General features: G+C 40.9%; 1 protein-coding gene across 1 annotated transcript; it reads left to right on the forward strand.

Moving 5' to 3' along the window:
* The first annotated feature begins 381 nt into the window (after positions 1-381).
* LOC149311405 (lengsin-like) lies at positions 382-18,229 on the forward strand. The gene is made up of 4 exons (XM_089528561.1): positions 382-489; positions 6,642-7,509; positions 12,752-12,930; positions 17,030-18,229. Exons 1-4 carry the CDS (start codon positions 382-384, stop codon positions 18,227-18,229), a joined length of 2,355 nt encoding a protein of 784 aa, XP_089384687.1.
* The last annotated feature ends 1,686 nt before the right edge of the window (positions 18,230-19,915 follow it).

Below are 19,915 nucleotides of genomic sequence, written 5' to 3' on the forward strand. Positions count from 1 at the left end.
AACCATTAACAAAGCCGATTTTCTCTGGTGCCACACTCTCTCTTGCTGTATTGGTTTCAACAGCATTATGTTATAATGCTTCTAGGACATGGAATACCTTGTGTTCCAAACAAAGAAAAACACATACAAAAATAATGGCTTCACTATTAAAAATAAAACTAGTTGGAAGAATAGTTGAAACAAAGGTATTATGTTCTCCATTGCTTCTGTTTTCGGTTAGCCAGAAATGCACATTTGTCACCTGACTGCTTTGAAACTATTCCAGTAAACTTCGGTCCTAACTGGAATGTTTTCAGGGCTTGTTCCCTCCCCTTGCCTTTCTGTTCACATTGGCCAAGGCCTTCTGGAAGAGAGAATCCCATGGAAATGCTGTGCTAAAGCATGTTTATTGTAGGCCTGTCTATAAATGTTGGATGCAGTTTTCTTTCCTCAGCAATACTGGGCAAGAGTATTGTGCAGATGATGGACACAGAGGATCCCATTTGTCAGGTAACATAATATGATATAATAGAAATATACTAAAACTTAAGAATAGTGTCAGTAAAAAAGCATGTACTCTTCATTATTAGCCAAGGACAGTATTGTGTTGGGAGGACAGGATATAAATATTCTATACCCTCTACCTTTCCCGATTTTGCAGTGACAGACCTAGTAAATCTTCTGTCATCCCCTTTGTTCTGCTGCTTTTAAAATGTCCCAGTTTTTCCCCTCCTCCTTCTACTTTCCCCTTTTGTTCTCTGCTTACTTTGATTACTGCAAATTAAATTTAAGGCATAAAGGTAATTTGCATGCAATTAACTCTGCAAGGAGGAGAAGAAAAGGGAGGGAAGAACCTTGTTCTCCCCAGTAGGCTCAGGCAAAAGCAAACTATGGCCACATTTCCTCCCCAACTAGTGTGTCTTTCTTGCTTTGCCATCTTGACCAGATTCTGATGTTGTTTGGCCATGAAGCTTCCACTTTTCACTTGTGTAATATCAGAGAGTATGATATTCTTTCTAAGTTAGTAAATAAAATATGAATAGATTCCAAACAATGAGGCTCAGCAGCATGCACTGTTGCACAAGAGCTTAGTCAACACCAAACAACATTGCTTCATATCTTAGATCTGAAACTGCTAGCCTGGCAAAGTGTGGGATGGTAGACATGCTGAGTGCTCAGCAAGGAGCATTTTTCTTTGAAGCTGAAAGCTGCACTAAACAAACTGTCAGCTGGTTGTGCTAAACTGCAAAGTTAACTGTTTGTGCATAAGTACGATGTTGCAGTTGTGAGAAACAAAATGAATGAATGAATGAATGAATGAATTCTATCCTATATTTTATAAAATGAGGATATTTTGATTACGATTTTACGCATAGACCAGTGACTTTGATATTGGCTTAAAATAAGGTTTTCATCTAACTGAGGGGAAAAAAACCCTATTTGCAATAGCACAAATAGAGCAATGCCAGAAATACACCTTTAACGTATAGGATGTCCTACCAGCTTAGGTTAGTAAGCTGTGATCCAACTTGAACAGAGATAGCCTGGCCTCAGTGATCTATGCTTTATCAACCTTCAGATTAGATTAAAGGGCAGGAAATCAATCAATGTCAACAATGACAACAACGTTAGTATTCTCTGTGCATCTGTCTGTCTATTTGCCATAAATCATTAGGACACCATGTCAACATTTTACAGTGTGTTTTTAGTTTTCATCCAAGTTGCAGTGCCCAAATTCAAGTTGAAGAGTTGACATTTCAGACCAGGAGCTTCCTAGAAACAATAACTCATGAGGAAGTCATGCATTTCTCAAAATCTGGCAGTATGCTTTGGGTTGTCCTTGAAATTCTAGTGGCAATGCTACTGTTCAGTGTGGCTCTCGTCGCACAGTGAAATGTAATTATTTATTCATTCTTGAAACACTTATAAGGAAATAAGCTCCTTTGCACATTCTGATGTTTATCACACTATACTCTTAAAGTGCTACTATTCCACTTTGACTGCTCTAGCTGCCTCCTGTTGCATTCTGGGATTTGCAGTTTTAAGGAGGGGTATTTAGAATTCTCAGGAAGATAACTTCTCTGCCTGAGAATTCTAAATACCCCTCCTTAAAACTACAAATCCCAGAATGCAACAGGAGGCAGCTAGAGCAGTCAAAGTGGAATAGTAGCACTTTAAGAGTATAGTGTGATAAACATCAATGACACTTTCTTCACTGTAAAAATAAATAAAACCATGGGGTCAGTTTACCTTACTTTGGGGACAATTGCTTTGGCTGGGGTGACACAATTCTTAGTTATATCTCATTTGGAACACTGCAATGTTGTGGCCACACTATTTAGTACCAGATACCACGGTTTCAGTAGCTACAGCCCTGCTTCCAAGTCCCCTTGTTTCCTTTCCTTGTGTTTTCAATCTCATTTTTTTCTGTTTTGATTTTATTTTTCCTTTTTAATCAATCTGGCATGCCATTTCTTGGAAAAACAGTAAGGTAAGAATATAATACACAAGTAATTAAAAAAATACATGAACAATGCAAATCCTAGAGTTGGCATCTGCACTTGTACCTCTTTTGGATGGATATAAAATTCAGACTATGGCAAACGTAAAAGGAAGCCAAATGGTTTGGCATAGTATGAAAGCTGTCTTGGGGAACATGTCTTTTAAACAGTTGAGTCTACACTGGCAAAATGTTTTGAAGAGAGAAAAAAAATCCCTTCCAGTTTCTTCTTGGAACTGACAGGGATGGAAAGGCAGCACTGATCAAAGTAGACAATATATTTAACACAGTTTTGCCAAAGGGCTTCCACAAGTAGTAGAACACATGTCATACCACATCCTCTTCCTCATCTATATTTCTATATTTAGCATGCTTTGTTTTGTGACTGGCCATTGGTACTGGCCTAATTTGATCGTTGAAATACATATTTCTGATCAAATCCCATTCTGTGAAGAAAAACAGGTTAATGAAGAGGTTGAATTATGGGGCCCTCCTGATGTCATTGGGGAGCCTAAAGAACAGAATATTATAGTTTATTATATTCTTACACTGTGTTTAATCTGGCTGTCCGTCAAGCCTGAATTGGAATCAGGTCATGGATACCAAACTAAAGAACTACGCAAACCCAAATCCACAAATACAAACATTACCCTGAGGCCCAGTAATCCAATCCAGCAAGACAAACATTGGGGGAACAAGGGCAGGGTGACTGGTAGGATTCTTAAGGTTTGGAGTTTGGGAGTCAGCCTGGATAAAGGGATCTGTCACTTATACAAATTGCAGGAAGAGTTTTAAATTGTTCTTTCCATTTAAAATATGTTTCCTTCAAAAACTAATACTTGCCACCTCACTTTCCTCATGTTTAGAGAAATTTTGAATCATACTACTTCAAACTCTCTGGGGGAAAAAAGACAATATAATCTATCTCCAGGCAAAGATTGTTAATGTCCAGTGCTTAAATCCAACTAACTACATCTTCAAATGGCTGCCATTAATTCTGTTTATTGCTGCACTGTGCAGCATTTACTTCACTTCTGTTTTCCAAAAATATTCCCTTAAGTCTTTTGATTTCCAGATGGTGTTTTTAGACAGAAGGTAAAACTGTCTGCCTCATAATTCTTCTTTTCTCAAGTTCTCACTGAGAGTTCCCATTTCAACTAAATTCTATAACTGATATAATATTGATGAGTGTTTTCCACTTACACATTTTTGTTTGCCTCATCAGATCATTTAGAATTTGATTCATACTCTTGGAACTTCATCTCCATTTTGATAGGAAAATCCTACTGAACTCTTTGGATGTATTTTAAAAACCTGCAGTGGCCTAGTTGGTGGTACACAAAATTTTAAGAACCCTAACATTTTAAAAACACAATTGATCCTAAAAGGATCAATTTCAAAGAAACCACCTTTCCTACAATTGCAACTTTCATTAAGAAACAACACAACCATCGTATCTAGTCATTGATGTTTCTTGTTGTTTGGTGACAAGAGACAGTCCACAGGATCTAGGTTTTGTCAGGAAGGGGAAGCACATTGTTAATAAATAAATTAATTATTCTTAATTCTTTAATTAATGAGGAGTGGTGCTTGTGAATTTTTTTCACCATGTGTGCCAAAATAATATTACTTATCTTATGAGTAATAACACAACTTGCCTTGCCTGGGGATGGAGGATGGAAATAATATTTGAAAATGTTCGAAAAATGGTCAAAACCCTGTTTTCTAAAGTGTCAGTGAATCTAATGAGGAAAATTCTAGACAGGTAAGAAGCTTCACAATGTCTGCATAGAAATGTTATCTCCTGTTCATAGGAAGGTGGTTTGCTTTGCAGAAATATTGGTTTCTGCAGTGCAAATTCTCTTTTCTGTTTGCTGTTCTCTGCACAAAAAACATACATGCAATGTTGTTTTTGGCACAGAATTCACTGATTTTGTGAAGGGGACATCTCCAGATTTACTCCTGTGGGTCATGGGGCTTATTGGGTGTGAAAGGAGACCACCCTTGAGACCAGCCTGGAGCATATTTTCTCTTTATGTCATGGCATGTGCAGTGGGGAGGTGCCCTAGAAAAACCTCCCTTGTTGACAGCTGGCAGGATGTGCAGCCAAAATGGTGGCTGGCACTCAGAGCTCAAGTGTTTTGCCAAGGGATGGTTGTGGAGGAGGGCTGTTTAGGACTGCTGGCCATAGCTGGAACCCACTTCACTTTCATCTCCCCTTACAGATCATAGTGGTTTCATCAAAGTTCAATCATTCAATAATTAATAAATGTGGCCCATTTTGTACCCAGCACCTATTGTTTCTTCTCTTTATTTCCTAGTTGGTAAGGAAAGTAACTGGCACCACGTCCTGCTTGTGCTATCCTAGAGAAGGTGATTGACTTCTTGAGACCACCCCTAGCCCCATGTGTGCCTTTTAACTTCAGCCCCAGTAAAGATCTGTTTGCTTCTTGGTCGAGTCAGCCATCTAAATAAGTATATATAGATAAATGTTAGACACATAGGGGCTCTTTCGCATGGCATGGAATCCTGGCACGATCAGCGCTCCAGATCATGAGGAAGAAGAAGCATTCAGATGTCTCTGCTTGGATTCTTTCTTGTGAATAACGAACAGCAACCTCCTCCATGCCTTTGGTGCATGATGGTGGCAGTGATAAAGAATACCCAATACTGGCTTATTTGGAACTTTGCCTGGTTTTGGAAGATGATTCCAGGGTTCTGATATGTCAAAGGAAATGTTCCCCCGCTCCCCAAGAATGCTTTTTCCCAAGGGAAAAAATGAAGCCAGCCCAGCTTCTACAGATTCTACATGCACACTTGAATATATATAAATCCAAAAAGTAAACCTTGATTTTATATCCATATTTTTATACAGTCGGCCCTTCTTATACACAGATTTTTTATACATGGATTCAAGCATCCACAGTTTGAAAATGTTCCAAAAAAGGATAAATTTCAAATATCAAACCTTGATCTTCCATTTTTTATAAGGGACACCATTTTGCTATGTCATTATATTTAATGGGACTTGAGCATCCACAGATTTTGTTATCCATGGGGGATCTTGGAACCAAACCCCAGCGTATAACAAGGGTCCACTGTATATGGGATTGATAAGGTATATTTTTATATAAGGGATGGCATTTGACAATGCCACTGTATATAATAGGACACTGTATACAATGGGATTTGAACATCCACAGGTCTTGGTATCTACAGTGGGTCCTGGAACCAAACCCCAGCAGATAACAAGGGCCAACTATATCACAACCAAGGGCCTATTATATTACATAATAAACAGAAAATGAAACTTGAGTTGGAGCTTGGGAAAATTACTTTTGGTGTCCTGAATACTATTATTTACCTCAAGTAGAGTAGACCCATTGAATCAATGGGATCAATCGGATTTACCTATATGTTGACCCACCATTCAACAAGATTCAGTAAATCTGCTCTAGTTGGGACTAAGTATTTTCATTCATGTAGCATTGCCAGGTTTTAAAAACAGCAATTAGGAAATGTGAAAGTTACTGACATATGGGGTTGACAGTCAGGAAGTAGCAAACTTAACAAGTTTGTGTTCTACCTACATGCCAATTGGAAGTATAGATTTCAGTTAACTTAGCCATGCATTTCTTGTTCATATTCTGTCATCATGAAGGGCCCAGATCCCAAAATATGAGATTTTCCCCCCATCTCATTCTATCTATTTAAACGAAAAAAGCATTCCAACCCTCAGATATAGTTGTTCTTTGGTATCTGCTGGAGTTTGGTTCCAGGACCCCCTGTGGATACTAAGACATCCCTAATAATAAGGGACACCTGCCAATCCTATAATAGACAAGCATTCTGACCCTAAAACACGGGACATCCTTTATAATAGGCAATCCTAGTTTCAGGCCTTGGACTGTAATTTTCAGAATCCACCAGTCAGAATGTTCAGTAGCCAAACTTTCCTTTAGCATACAGTGATCATATCATTTGCAAATGTGCTTATTATGGTCTATATTAATCCACAAATTATGCTTCAGACCTCATATCCTGTATTTAATCTATTCAATACATGGATAAAATTTAGAAATTGTAAATTAAAAAGTGATGCAACTCAAGTACATATTTCATTTGACTGGAGCATGTTGTTGATATTTGCTGATGGTTGCAGAGCACTGCTGGAAATGAAAACCAAGAAGCTGATGGCAACCGTATATGTGGATTAAGACGTGAAAGAGGAGTCAAAGTCACCGAGAAGCAGATCCTCATAGCTGGCTGTGATACCACAGATACTTATCGCCCTGCAAACATGTCGGATCAAATACAGTGTGGTTCAGATAAACATCTCCAGAAATTACTAGCAATGCAGGAAGCAGCTGATTACCCTGCTCAAAACTGTCATACAGAAGAAGACCCACAAGAGGGCAGAGAAGACACATGTGAAAGTAGCTCAGAAAATCAGACATTAGGAATACAGGGCAAAGAAGATAATCTTGTATGGCTGGAGCCAGTGGGAAATGCGGAAAATGCAGGGACCTTCCCACAAAATGAACAGAAGCCTGGCTCATCATTGGATGGGCATGAGTCTCACACACCTGAGAAAAAGACCAGAGATCATTCCCTAGCAGCTCAGGAAAAAGAAGACAGCAAAGATTCTTTTGCTTTGGGCTCAGGGATTTCCAAAGAAACTTTGCAAGAGTTAAAAAACATGCTGCGGGAGAGTCCCCTGCTAAGTACTAGGGCCATGAACAGTAGGAAAAGCAGCAGGACCTGTTCCCATATACCTCTGATGAAGACTAATGATAAGCGAGGTTGGTGCATGGAAATGTTTCATCCACATTTAAGTGGAGGTGACCAGAAAGTCCCTCCTGTTCAGTGGCATGGAGGAGGGCAAGGCAGGATGCCACTGGTTCTTATCTCTGCTGGGCTGGATGAGCAACAATCTCAGATTGAAGATCTGAAGAACCCTACTGAGAAACACCAGATATCTTCCCCAAATGCAGGCAGTGTTCCAGGAACTGAATTCGACCTCACATCTGGTAAGGATATTAAACCTCAATATAACCATATGGCAGAGTGGGGAATGTGCAGCCCTCCAAAAGTCATTGGACAGCAACTCCCATCAGCCATAGGAAGCAGAAACAATAGGAGCTGTAGTCCAACAAGAGACAGTTGGTATAGTCATTTAAATGTTGGAATAGGAATCTGCGAGACAAGGGTTTGATTCCCAATTGGACCATGGAAGCCCAGTGGGTGACTTTGAACAATTCACACTTTCTCAGCCTCAGAGGAAAGCAATAGTAATGCCCCCAAACAAATCTTGCCAAGAAAACCTAATGATAGGCTTGTATTAGGCTGCCATAATTCTTAAAAACACACAGTTACAACAACCAGACCAACAACATCTGGAGGCCCACATGTTCACCACTAGTTCTTTAAGGGATGAGGAGCTATTAGTTCAAGAGCACTCCCATTGCGTTGTTAATACTGACAAAATCTATTTGTGTGTTTCTTTCTCTCTTTACGAGATCCACACATGGTACAGAATAATATGAAGGCAAGGAAATCACAATAAGCCATTTACGTAACAATAAGCTAATTGGCCAACAAACTAACAAGTAAAATAAAGTAATTATAAAATAACAGTAGTAAAATGAAACATCTATAGGGGACTGTTCCAGACAATGGCAGTGATGGTTTTTATGCACCACATGCAAGGATGTGATTTGCCTCAGATGCTGCTGCCAAATAACCACAGGAGACCAAGCTGGAGGAAAGGCCACAATTTTATTAATAGCAAACAATTGGTAGGGTTGGCACAAAGCATGAGGTCAGGATCTGCGAAATCAAACAACCCCATGTTTGTCTGATTAGCAAAAGCCTGGTCCCCACCAGGCATTGGGATGACCTAGGGGCTAAGGAAAACCACTTGACCGCAACTCTGCCATACGTTCACATATTCGCTAAGCCTCTAGTCACCGGGAGGTGCTCTCGCGTTATGGCCCCCGCAATGGCCATACGCCTGCCCTATTCGCCCCCGGGTCCCGACTGACTCCCAAACCAGAGCTCCGTAGCCCTGGTACCACACCGTGCAGATCCTGGCCTATGCTGCCGCCCACAAGTTGTGACAAAAAGCCCAGAACCAAGCAGTGGGTGGGTGGGAGAAGCACTCCAGCTCCTCCTCCCTTCCAGCTTGGCTCCATCCTCAACCGGAGCCAAGCGCCGACTGAGGGCCGGAGCCGGCAGCGCGGCCTTAATTAGGCCCCAGCTCCGCCCCCAGACCACGTGGTCAGAGAGACTCCTCCTCCAGGGCAACTGCCCAATGAGCTGCCCTGGAGGACCAGAACTCCCGGACCATAGAGCCCGGCTCCTAGAGCGTCACGGGGCGGAAGAGACACCCCTTCTGCCCCGCGCACCAATAAGGAGCCGGGGCAAGCCCCAGAGGATTCTGGAGCTTGTAGTTTCGCTGCCGCTTCTAGCGGCAAAGCGGCCTGCCCGTCCAGCTGGGCGGCCGCTTTTATCTTGTGATGCCAGTCAAAGCCTGGGCTGTAAAATCATGGGTACAGTGTAGGTAGTAGAGTTTGCATGGAGGAAGAAAATTCTGCATGCTATGGCAATTCTGTGTACTGGGGCAAAGTAGTGTTGATTACACAGCATGGAGAGTTTCCATAAACCTAAACGCTGCACATTGACTACAACAATAAAGTCTGGTTGGTTTCTTTGCCTTAGGCTGCATCTACACTGCAGAAATAATTCAGTTTGACACCACTTTAATAAATATAATAAATAAAATTTTATATCTATCCCGCTTTTCCACGATGATCAAAAAATTATTGTAACTCCAGAATTCTCTGACAGAGAAGACTAATGCCCTTCAAAACCACAATTCCCAGAATTCCATAGCACTGAGCCATGGCAGTTAAAGTGGTGTCACCCTGGATTATTTCTGCAGTGCGGATGCAGCCATGGTGTACAGTTGACCCTCCACATTTGCGGCTTTGACTTTTGAGGATTTGATTATCAGATTCTCTCTAGGAATCTCTAAATCCTCTAGAGTGACTCTGATGGAAGTTGACCATAGAATCGCATAGAAACTTCCCTAGGCATTTGCACAATTCTATGGTCAACCTCTGGCAGACGTGGACCATAGAATTGCACTGGAGGACCTAGAGATTCCTAGAGAGATATTCTCGCAGGATAAAAAAATATATAGGTTTTTTTAAATTTGTGTTTTTTCCACTTTCACCAGAATCCCGGGCCCCTAACCTCAGTGAATGTGGAGGGCCCATTGTAGTTTGTAAGATCAAAGTTACAGGCACTGAAGCATGGAATTCATTTTAAGAAACGAGTTACTTCTTCTCCCTCAGGGGTGGGTAACATGTGGCTCACAGGCTAGATGTGGTCCTCAATGCCATTTTTTGATAGCTTCTCAAAAACAGCACCCCCAAGGGTGGGCACCAAACCACTAAAAGAAACTACAAGCAGAAAATGCATGCTTAAATATGGTTTTCATTTGTTAATTGCTTCAGTGGCATTTAGCAGTGAGTGACTAAAAGTCAGCAGCACATTTTCCTGTCCTTTTTCAGTAGTGGGGTGGTGAGGTTGGGTAGAGCCCATGACAAAGGGGCCCTGGACCTTTTGGAATTGCCTGTCCCTATTCTGCTTTCATTTCCTTTCATATGAACACTGCAATCTGTGGGAAACTACCAGACATAAATGCCCAGGATTAATTAGATAAAATTAGTGGTTTATTAAAGTTAAAGTATTTTCTTCTTTCAAGAAGACTTCAGGGCCAATGTACTTATGGTGTTAATTGTTTCCTGTTGCAAATAGCAGTTTTGGGATGGGACTGGGGGGGATTTTTGTCAGTGTCATAGACCTCTCATTTTATACTTTCTGTGGGACATGAAGTGTTCCCTGCAGCAAAGTGGTTTCTATCCCCTCATACTACTATTTGCATTTTTTTTAAAAAATCCTATGCACATTAATTGTATTAACACAAATCACATCACATGTCGTTTTGCCCTCAGGCTGCACTCCCTACCAAGTCAAAAGCTTTGAAAAGCATTTTAAATTTCTTGACCCCCTCACCCCCCACTTTGGGGATGATAACAATTTTTATAGTGAAAATTGCTTCTATGTAATCTATTGTTTACAAGAATTATTCCTATGAGAGAGTTTGAATTCAAAACCACTGTGCTAGAAATGAAGCGGGAGCAGAAAATGTATGCTTGGAGCTCAATGAAGCTGACTTGAGGGTGTCAGAAATGAGAATTAATCACAGCTAATTACGTTTAAGAGAAATAATTAACAATTAGATGAAATTATTGGTTTGGGTTAAGTTAATAAACTGGATATTAATGTTATCCACACATAATGGATGAATCTGGATTACTACTTGCTTTTAAAAAATATAATCACAGTTCATTGGTTTGCATTAACATTGAGCCATGACAGTTAAAGTGGTTTCAACCTGGCGTAGGATTTGGATTGTGGCTGTTTTGGGGTGTGGAGTACATAAAGACAGTAGGGCAGCATTGTTTATTGTTTTGGTAAAATGATGAGGGTGGATTAAAAATAGGTTTAGGTGGGTTTAGGCAAGTACTGTAATTATATGAGCAACAGTAGCACATAAGGAACGACTTATTTTAAACTGTATTCTGTAAACTAAGGCCCTATACAGACCGGCCCAAAAGGGCAGCCTGTGGGCAGAGTCAGGGTGCATGGTCCTGATGATGGATGCCCTGACTCCACCCCCAGAGTATTATGATGCTGTGTGCTGTTCCAGACGGCGTGCGGCATCATGGCATGCCTCTGGCACTGCATCCAGCACGGAAGGGGTGCCATACAGCTACGCTGCTGCAGCTATGACACCCTTTGTAGCTCCTTTTTGCACCCTTCAGAGGCTCCGATCCGGCCAAGAAAGGGGCAGCCTGTATAGCCCCTAAGTGATCTTAGTTATTTGTTCTGAAGTTCTGAAACTTCTGAATAAAAAAAGAGTGTGTTACACTCCCCTTTACCAGATATGATGGCCAAGTAGTGGAAGCAATACAATATGCGGGTGCAAACCATAGATCAGGAACTCAGTTCAGAGTTGGAAGCTTTGGAGTGAGTGAAAGCATTCCATGGGATTAGTCCTGAGTTTTGTGCAAGAGTATCACATAAATAAGAGGGAAATGGAATCCTAAGGAAGCCGTAAGAAGAGTAGAAATAAGACATACACTAGAAACCAAAATGACTTAGGGCTTGACAGACCGCCTCAAAGGGCCCCTTTCCTAGCCAGATTGAGGGTGCAGCAACCTCATGCCGCAGCTCCAATCTGGCTTTTCAAGGGTGTAGAAAGGAGCTGTAAAAAGCAGCTCCTTTTTGCACTCTCGCAAGTACTTCCGTTTTCTCTGGATTGAGCTTGAGTTTGTTTTCCATCATCCAGCCCATTACTGACCCAAGGCAGGTATCCAGAGGAGGGATACCATCCTTAGTCACTGCAACAGTCAGAGACATAGAGAAACAGATTTGGGTGTCATCAGCGTACTGATAACACTGTACTCCATGTCTCCAGATGAATCTCCCAGTGGCTTCATGTAAATGTTAAACAGCATGGGGGACAGAATGGTGCCCTGAAGGATGCCAGATGTCAGCTCTCTTTTAGAAGAGCAGCTGCCTCCGGCATCACCATCTGGAATCTGCCTGAGAGGTAGGAATGGAGCCACTGCAAGGCAGAGCCTCCAATTCCTAATTCTCTCAGATGTTCCAGAAGGATACCATGGTCTATGGTATGGAATGCCGCTGAGATGTACAAGAGCACCAACAGGGTCACACTTCCCCTGTCGATGCCCAGACGGAGATCATTGACTAAGGTGATCATGACAGTCTGAACTCCGTATCCTGCACTGAAACTGGTTTGAAATGGGTCCAGATAATTGGCATCATCCAAGACAGCCCGGAGCTGGAAGGCAACTATCCCTCTCGATCACTAAATTATATTAGTTTATTTTCTGCACAAAAATACTATTTCCTGCATAGAAAAATGTTATTTCTGTGCAAAACAACCATGTTCAAATTTTGCAAATAATAAGTTCAGAATTGTGAATAGGTTTTGAAAAGCACAGAGTTTTTGAAGACTTTCCTGTAGTAGAAAGTAAATAGCTAAAATGTCTTGTTGCTTCCTTTGAGAAAGAAATTAGTGAAGAATTACATCCATAGTGCTATGATGAAAAGTATGGCAACAATGGTGGCTTTAAACCCTCTTTATAAGGACTATCTTTCCCTCTCTTTTTTTAGAACACAGCAGAGATTCTGATATAAAGAACCCTGGCAATCACATTCCTCTTCAATTGATATCTGAAATTGAACACATTAAAGAACAGATGGCCAGAGACAACATTCGTTTTGTCAGGTTTGAAGCAACAGACCTTCATGGAGTGTCAAGATCAAAGAGCATCCCTTCTCGCTTTTTCCGGGTATGTTGTTTGTAACTTCTCTTTTACAAGTCTTCTGTGCTTCCTGATTATATGCAAGCAATATACTACAGTCTACAACAACCAATTCTGTATTCATTTATCAAGATCCTGTAAGGAATTGGGCTTATTTAAACCCCACTTTGTAGTTGTTATGTGCCTCCAAGTCATTTCTAACTTATTGACCCTAAGGTTGGGTAATCTTGGAATAGATGTGTCCAGAGGAGGTTTTGCCATTGCCTTGAGGCTGAGAGCATGTGATTTACCCAAGGTAAGTTTCATAGTTGAGCATAGAGCCATAGTCCAACACTCAAACCACTATGCCACACTGGCTCTCAGTTAAATCCCATCCTACCCCTCTAATAACCACCCATTCTCCAGCTTTGTGCAAATGTAAAGGAAATTAAAGGAACCAGGCAACACTGATTGTTTTCTTTAACATATCCAAGATTGTCTTTCTTCAGAATTCTCTTTTTTACTTTCACACATTCTGTTTTATTTGACATCAGCAAATCGCAAGAGAATAATAATAATAATGGTTTATTTATGTTTTCCTGCCTCTCCCGAGTGGATTGAGGTGGGATTACAACCAGTTAAAACAGATACATCAAAATAAAATACATTTAAAATACATTAAAAATACACCGATAAAATAGTACAGTTAATATAAAACTAAGTCCCAGTGGTAATGCAACAATTTGTCCAGTGATATAATGATGATATTACAACAGGTTGGGTGGATAAGCTCGCTGGAAGAGATCCGTCTTAAGTGCCCTCTTGAAAGAGTCTAAGGAGGTAATAAGACAGATCTCTTCCGGGAAGTCATTCCATAGTTTTGGAGCAGCCGCTGTAAAAGCTCTTTGAGAAATCGATATGAGCTTAGTTGGACCATGTTCTAATATGTTCTTCCTTGTTATTCTAAGAGTGCGGGGCAGATTGTGTAGGGAGAGGCATTCCTGCAAGTAACCCAGGCCCAAGCCATGTAGGCCTTTAAAGGTAATAACCAACACCTTGTATTGCGCCACATTTTGGACCAACTGAAGCTTCCGAACTTGGTACAAAGGTAGCCCCATGTAGAGCGCATTACAGAAATTGAGACGAGAGATTACTAGTGCAAGTACTACTGCTTCTAGGTCCTTTTTGTCCAGGTTAGGATGCAGTTGGCGTATCAACTGAAGTTGGAACCAAGCACTTCTGGCCATTGCATCTACTTGAGAACCCCAAGAAGAAATAATAAAAGACACAAAGTGATTGCATGGGAACCATTTTAGTTACAAATAATTCCCCATTCAGAAATAAAATCAGATTTTTTTTTAAAAAAATGTACTGCTGAAGTATATGATGACTTAATAATAACATTGGCTATGCTGGTGGTCAAATGAATAAGAGTCAGATTATGGAGCTTTGAAAAGCAGGTATACAGAAAATGGTGACCTCTAAGGGCCTTTTGGGTTTTTTTAAATGTCATGCTCAGCATGGGTGATTTATATGTTATACTTCAGCTTTAATCTTGTCATGAATATTTCAGGTTTCACTGGGTGATCAACATGAAAAGTATGCCAGCATGACTGGAAATTTAATGGATTTTTGCTTTTATTCTGAAGTTCCTTTGAGGCAAAAAAGTATTTCCCACCTTCATTTTACAAATTTTAGTGCAGCGTTGTTGCTGTTGTTTTTAACTCCAAGTATTAAGTCTGTTTTTTTAAACCAATGCCATTTAGGAGAGAAATAAACTCTTTTCCTGAGAGTTTAATGCTCATGAAAGATGGGGGAGTAATCATATCACCATTTTTTCCAGTCGTTCGTTCAAAGTGAAGGGTATCTGGCTCACCTTTCTCCAGCTCACCTGCATTTGCAAATGAAGTTGATATGAAAATATAAACCACTTAGTTATTATCCACTTGTGACACCATGCATGGAAAGTTAGAATAGAAATCCTAGTAAGTGGGCAAGTGATAAAGAAGCAAACAGTGATTTGTGAGGAAATAATAAAACAGCTTAATAATAATAACAATGATAATCAATTAAACAAACTAAATAAAAACAGTATAGAATACAAATTAAACTCCTAAATTAAGAGGCATGGATTTAAATAAAAAGTTTTAGAATGAAAGCTGTTCAGCAATATAAGCAATGTAATCCATGGCTATTGGCATCCACAGTGGATCAGATATTCCCAACCCATTTCCCACACACCCAGACACTAATGTAAAAATGTTGTTTGGGGCATAAAGAAGGTATGAGGACTCCCAAATAGTATTTAAATAATTGTTTTCAAGAGTAAATTTTCATACTCCTCAAACGCAAAGTCTCTGGTCCATGCCCTAGTGGTCACACAACTAGATTACTATAACCTTCTCCTGGTAGGGCTTCCTCTCTCTCACCTTCCTCTCTCTCATTCAGCTGCAGGTATTATTTCACTCTCTCGCCGTTTTGACCATGTTTCTCCTCTAATGTCATCCCTTCACTGGCTCCCCTTCCGCATCCACTACAAACTTCTGTTTCTGACTTTTAAAGCTCTGCATGGGCTGGTCCCTCCTTATTTAGCTGAACTTCTTTCTCCTTATATCTTCACTCGTGCCCTTCGCTCTGGTAGTCCAGGTCTCCTGTCCCAGCCTAGGATCTCCACTGCCCTGTCCCGGATTCGTCCCTTCTCACTTGCTGCCCCTCACTCCTGGAACCTCTTTCCCCCACAAGCACAGCTCATCACTTCCCTAACTAGTTTTAAAACTGAGTTAAAGACCATATTGTTTAGAGAAGCGTTCCCAGGGAGTCTGTGATTGTTATTTGGTTGTTTTTGATATTTGATTCGATATTTTATATTTGATGTTTTAAACTTGCTTCCTTTCTACTCAATTCTTTTTTATAATATTATCTATTGTTTTAACTATTTGTTATTATCTTTTAGATTGTACACCGTGGGCAAGCTTTATATATTCTTTGATTTTATTGACTTTTTGTACAGCGCTGTGTACATCTACAGCGCTTCATAAATAAAATTTAATAATAATAATACAGTCCGTCCTCGCCTTATGCGGGGGATCCATTCCGGATCCCTCCGCGTAAGGCAAATTCCGCCTATGCTCGAGCCCCATTGGAAACAATGGGGCTCGTGTGCGGCGGTGGCGCGGGCGCACGCGGGGCACAACAGGCGCGCGCACCCATTCTGCCCCGCGCGCACCCATTCCGCCCCTTCCGCCCCAAGTGCGCCCCACAGCTTGAGCGCGTATGCTTAAGGCCGCGTATGGCGCGCCTGCGTATGGCGCGGGTGCACTGTAGTAAATATCCTAATTCAGCAGATAATATCCTGATTAGTCCTCTGTTACTCCACTTAGTGGCAGATGAAAAAGTGGGATAACAGAGGATTAATTGGGACCACTGGAATGCATGTATCCAATACAGGGAGAGGTGGGATACAAATAATAATAATAATAATAATAATGAGAACAACCTTATTTTGAAAGATGTCTCTGTACTTCTCCATGTCTTCCCACTATGTTGCTATGTTGCCTCTTCTCCTTAAGTTCCACATGGTTTTGGTACAGACAGCATTATGAATACAAGCTGTATCACCTGACCTTGAAAAAAAAATGGTTTCAGAAAAGATCTTTTTTTAGCCCAACATTGAGGTCCCTAGTGATCTTTAATTAAGTATTAACCCAACCCAGCCTGCTTAGTGTCAAAAAAATCAGATCAGACCCAGTATGTTAATGGTGGTTGTTTGATGTTGGATGTTTATTGAGGCAGTCAAAGGGATAAACCAAAATCTAGAAGACCATTGGTGCATGCCTTTTTGATTCCCCAACCATAGCAGCTTCTCATTTGTTGTATATATTTGTGAATGTATGTATGTTTGTTCAAAGAATGGATGCAAGTGGTTCCACTGGGCACTTGTTAACCCTGAAGGAACATTCTGACCCATAAGCTATGATATGCAACTTCTATGTGGGGAATAATGCTGTTGTTTCTCATTTTGAAATCTTTCTCAGAATTTGAACCCACATAAGCATATAATTTATCATGGGTGAAATCACAATTATATATTATACCCACAACATTCTGGTACCTAAATCACAATTGTTTGTTCTTCTTCTCTTATTAGACCAAAGCAATCCACGGGGTTTCAATGCCCAGATGTTGTCTCGAGCTGACCCTGAATCCTAAGATTAATGAAATAAACCAGATAAGTGCCAGCAATTTCAATTGTGATATTGTCCTGAGTCCTGATTTATCAACATTTCGGGCTTTACCATGGGCTGAAGAAACGGCAAGGGTGATATGTGATTCCTTCACTGTAACAGGCAGCCCTCTATTGACTTCTCCCAGGCACATTGCCAAGCAACAGCTGATCCAGCTCCAGGATAGTGGCTTTGCTTTGTATTCCAGCTTCACTTATGAATTCTGTATTTATGGCATTGCTGAAATTGTAAATTCGAAGACAATATCTTTCCCTGCTGCAACTATCTTAAATAACCATGATCAGTCTTTCATTCAGGAACTCATTGATGGAATGTATCATGCCGGGGCAAACATTGAGAGCTTCTCCTCTTCCACAGGGCCTGGGCAAATGGAGATCTCCCTCCACCCAGAGTTTGGCATCGGTGCAGCTGACAATGCCTTCACTTTCCGAACAGGCATCAAAGAAGTGGCCAGAAAGTACAACTACATTGCCAGCTTTTTCACTGAGAATGGATTTTGCAATTCGGGCACTTTTTCTCATAGCCTATGGGACAGCAATGGGCAGAATAATTTGTTTTCTTTTGGTTCTGGAGCTCCAGAGTTCACTGACATAGGGAAAAACTGGCTTGCTGGATTACTGGTGCATTCTGCAGCTCTCAGCTGTCTTATGGCACCGACCACTAGTTGCCGTAAACGCTACACTGCATACAGCAAGGATTCAAAGGACACTGTTATTGCCAAATGGGCATGCAATGATAACAGCTCTGCATTTAACCTCAAAAGTCATGGTGAAAGAGGACCTCGCATAGAAAACAAGCTCGGCTCAGCAACAGCAAATCCCTATTTGGTGCTGTCTGCTACCATTGCAGCAGGCCTGGATGGTATAAAGAGACGCCTCAGCTTCCAAGAGCCCTCAGAAGAGACTGAGAGCTCTACTCGCTTCAAAGTGGCAACCATTCCTCTGAAACTGGAAGATGCTCTTGTTGCACTTCTGGAAGATGAGTGTATCAGGGAAGCCCTGGGTGACAATTTTGTCCAATATTTTGTCACCATGAAACAGTACGAGATGGAAACAGAAGAAATGGATGTGGAAAGGAATAAATTTTTTGAATATTTTATCTAGCGTTAGCTAGATAAATTTTTTTGAGCTCTGTCTCCTTGAACTAAGAATCAGGAAGTCCCCATTTCAAATCTCACACCTGCCATGAGCTCATTAGATGTTCCCCAGCAGGGTTTCCTCATCTCTCATTGCTTCAGGCTCCCACCCACAATGTGGAAGGTAGACTATTGTAACACTGAAGGATTACTATTGAATACACGTGAAGGACTTTGAACGCTTGAAAGTGCTATACAAATTTCAAGTGGGATTATTGTTTCTTGGTGAAAGTTCTCATTCCACAGAATTTCAAGTGAATATGTGTACTCATATTGTACTTGAGACCTTTCTCTGGCATCTCAGGGCCAAACTGGATGCTTTCTTCATACTAGATAATGAAGCAGCATATCTTATTCCCCCCTAATTAATTACAGGTAAGAGAGTGGTTTTATCTGAAATGCAGCATATGTGGATGAGAGACATTTCTCCTTAGTCTTACATGCAATCTGAATGAAACATCTCGTTCATGGTTTGAACACGTCAAGGAAAAGTCCACACATAACTCCCAGTTCTGATCACACTGAATTCCAACTAAGAATAGTCCCCTTCCGTTGTTACAGAAGAATAAGATAATACCTCCTTGCTATATATGAAGAGGTTGTGTGTGTCATCCCTAATCAACACCCTTCTGTTAGCAGAGATGAGAACAAAGGTTTGTAATTCTACTTCTGATTAGCCAGTATAAAAGCACGCTTCTGATATGCCCTTCTATATCCTTTTTGTGTTGTTATAGCAATAGCAATAGCATGTACATTTCTATACCACTTATCAGTGCACTTAAGCACTCCCTAAGTGGTTTACAAAGTGTAAGCTAATTGCCCTCAGCAAGCTGGGTACTCATTTTAGTGACCTCAGAATGAGTTGACCCTGAACCCCTGGCTGGAATTGAACTCGCAACCTTATGGTTTGTGAGTGATTGGCTGCAGTACAGGCATTGTTACTTAGCCAAAACTAAGATAAGCCTGAATGATGCTTCTTCCTTTTAAAATGCCTTGCCATGAGTTGGGCCCCAGTATCCTGAATGATATCGTGGCTTGAACATTGGACTGCAACTCTGGAGATCAGGGTTTGATTCCCCACCCCACCATGGAAATCTTGGTGAGTCACAAACTCCCAGTCCCAGAAAACTCTGTGCCTTAGGGTTGCCATAAGTCAGAAACAGCTTGAAGGAGCACAACAATAAACAGTACCCTGATTTCATCTCTTTTTAGGATTTGTTGCCACCACCAATATGGTGAATCTGACTAAACAAGTGCTTGTATGTGGGGACCCCCTCCTACTTCCAAAAAGTGTTTAACAGATATAGTCTCTGAAATCAGGGCATTCACTTTGTGTTCAGAAGCATTTGGTTGCGAAATAGGTCTGTTGTTCCCTCTTTTCTGTTAATTGAATCTTTGCATACTCATTTATTTATCCTGCCTTTCTCCCAGTTTAGGATCTTAGGCCAACCTCTCCTGCCCAACTAAATATCCCTACACCAACTCCATGTTCACATCATCTGTATCCCAAAATACAATGGACCCTTGTTATACGCTGGGGTTTGGTTCTAAGATCCCTCGTGTATAACAAAATCCGTGTATGCTCAAGTCCTATTAAATATAATGACATAGCAAAATGGTGTCCCTTATAAAAAATGGAAAATCAAGGTTTGAT

This window comes from Sceloporus occidentalis, unplaced genomic scaffold (genome assembly GCF_023333645.1).
Source record: "Sceloporus occidentalis isolate IW3139 unplaced genomic scaffold, rSceOcc1.0.p SCAF_6, whole genome shotgun sequence".
Classification (NCBI taxonomy): Eukaryota; Metazoa; Chordata; class Lepidosauria; order Squamata; family Phrynosomatidae; genus Sceloporus; species Sceloporus occidentalis.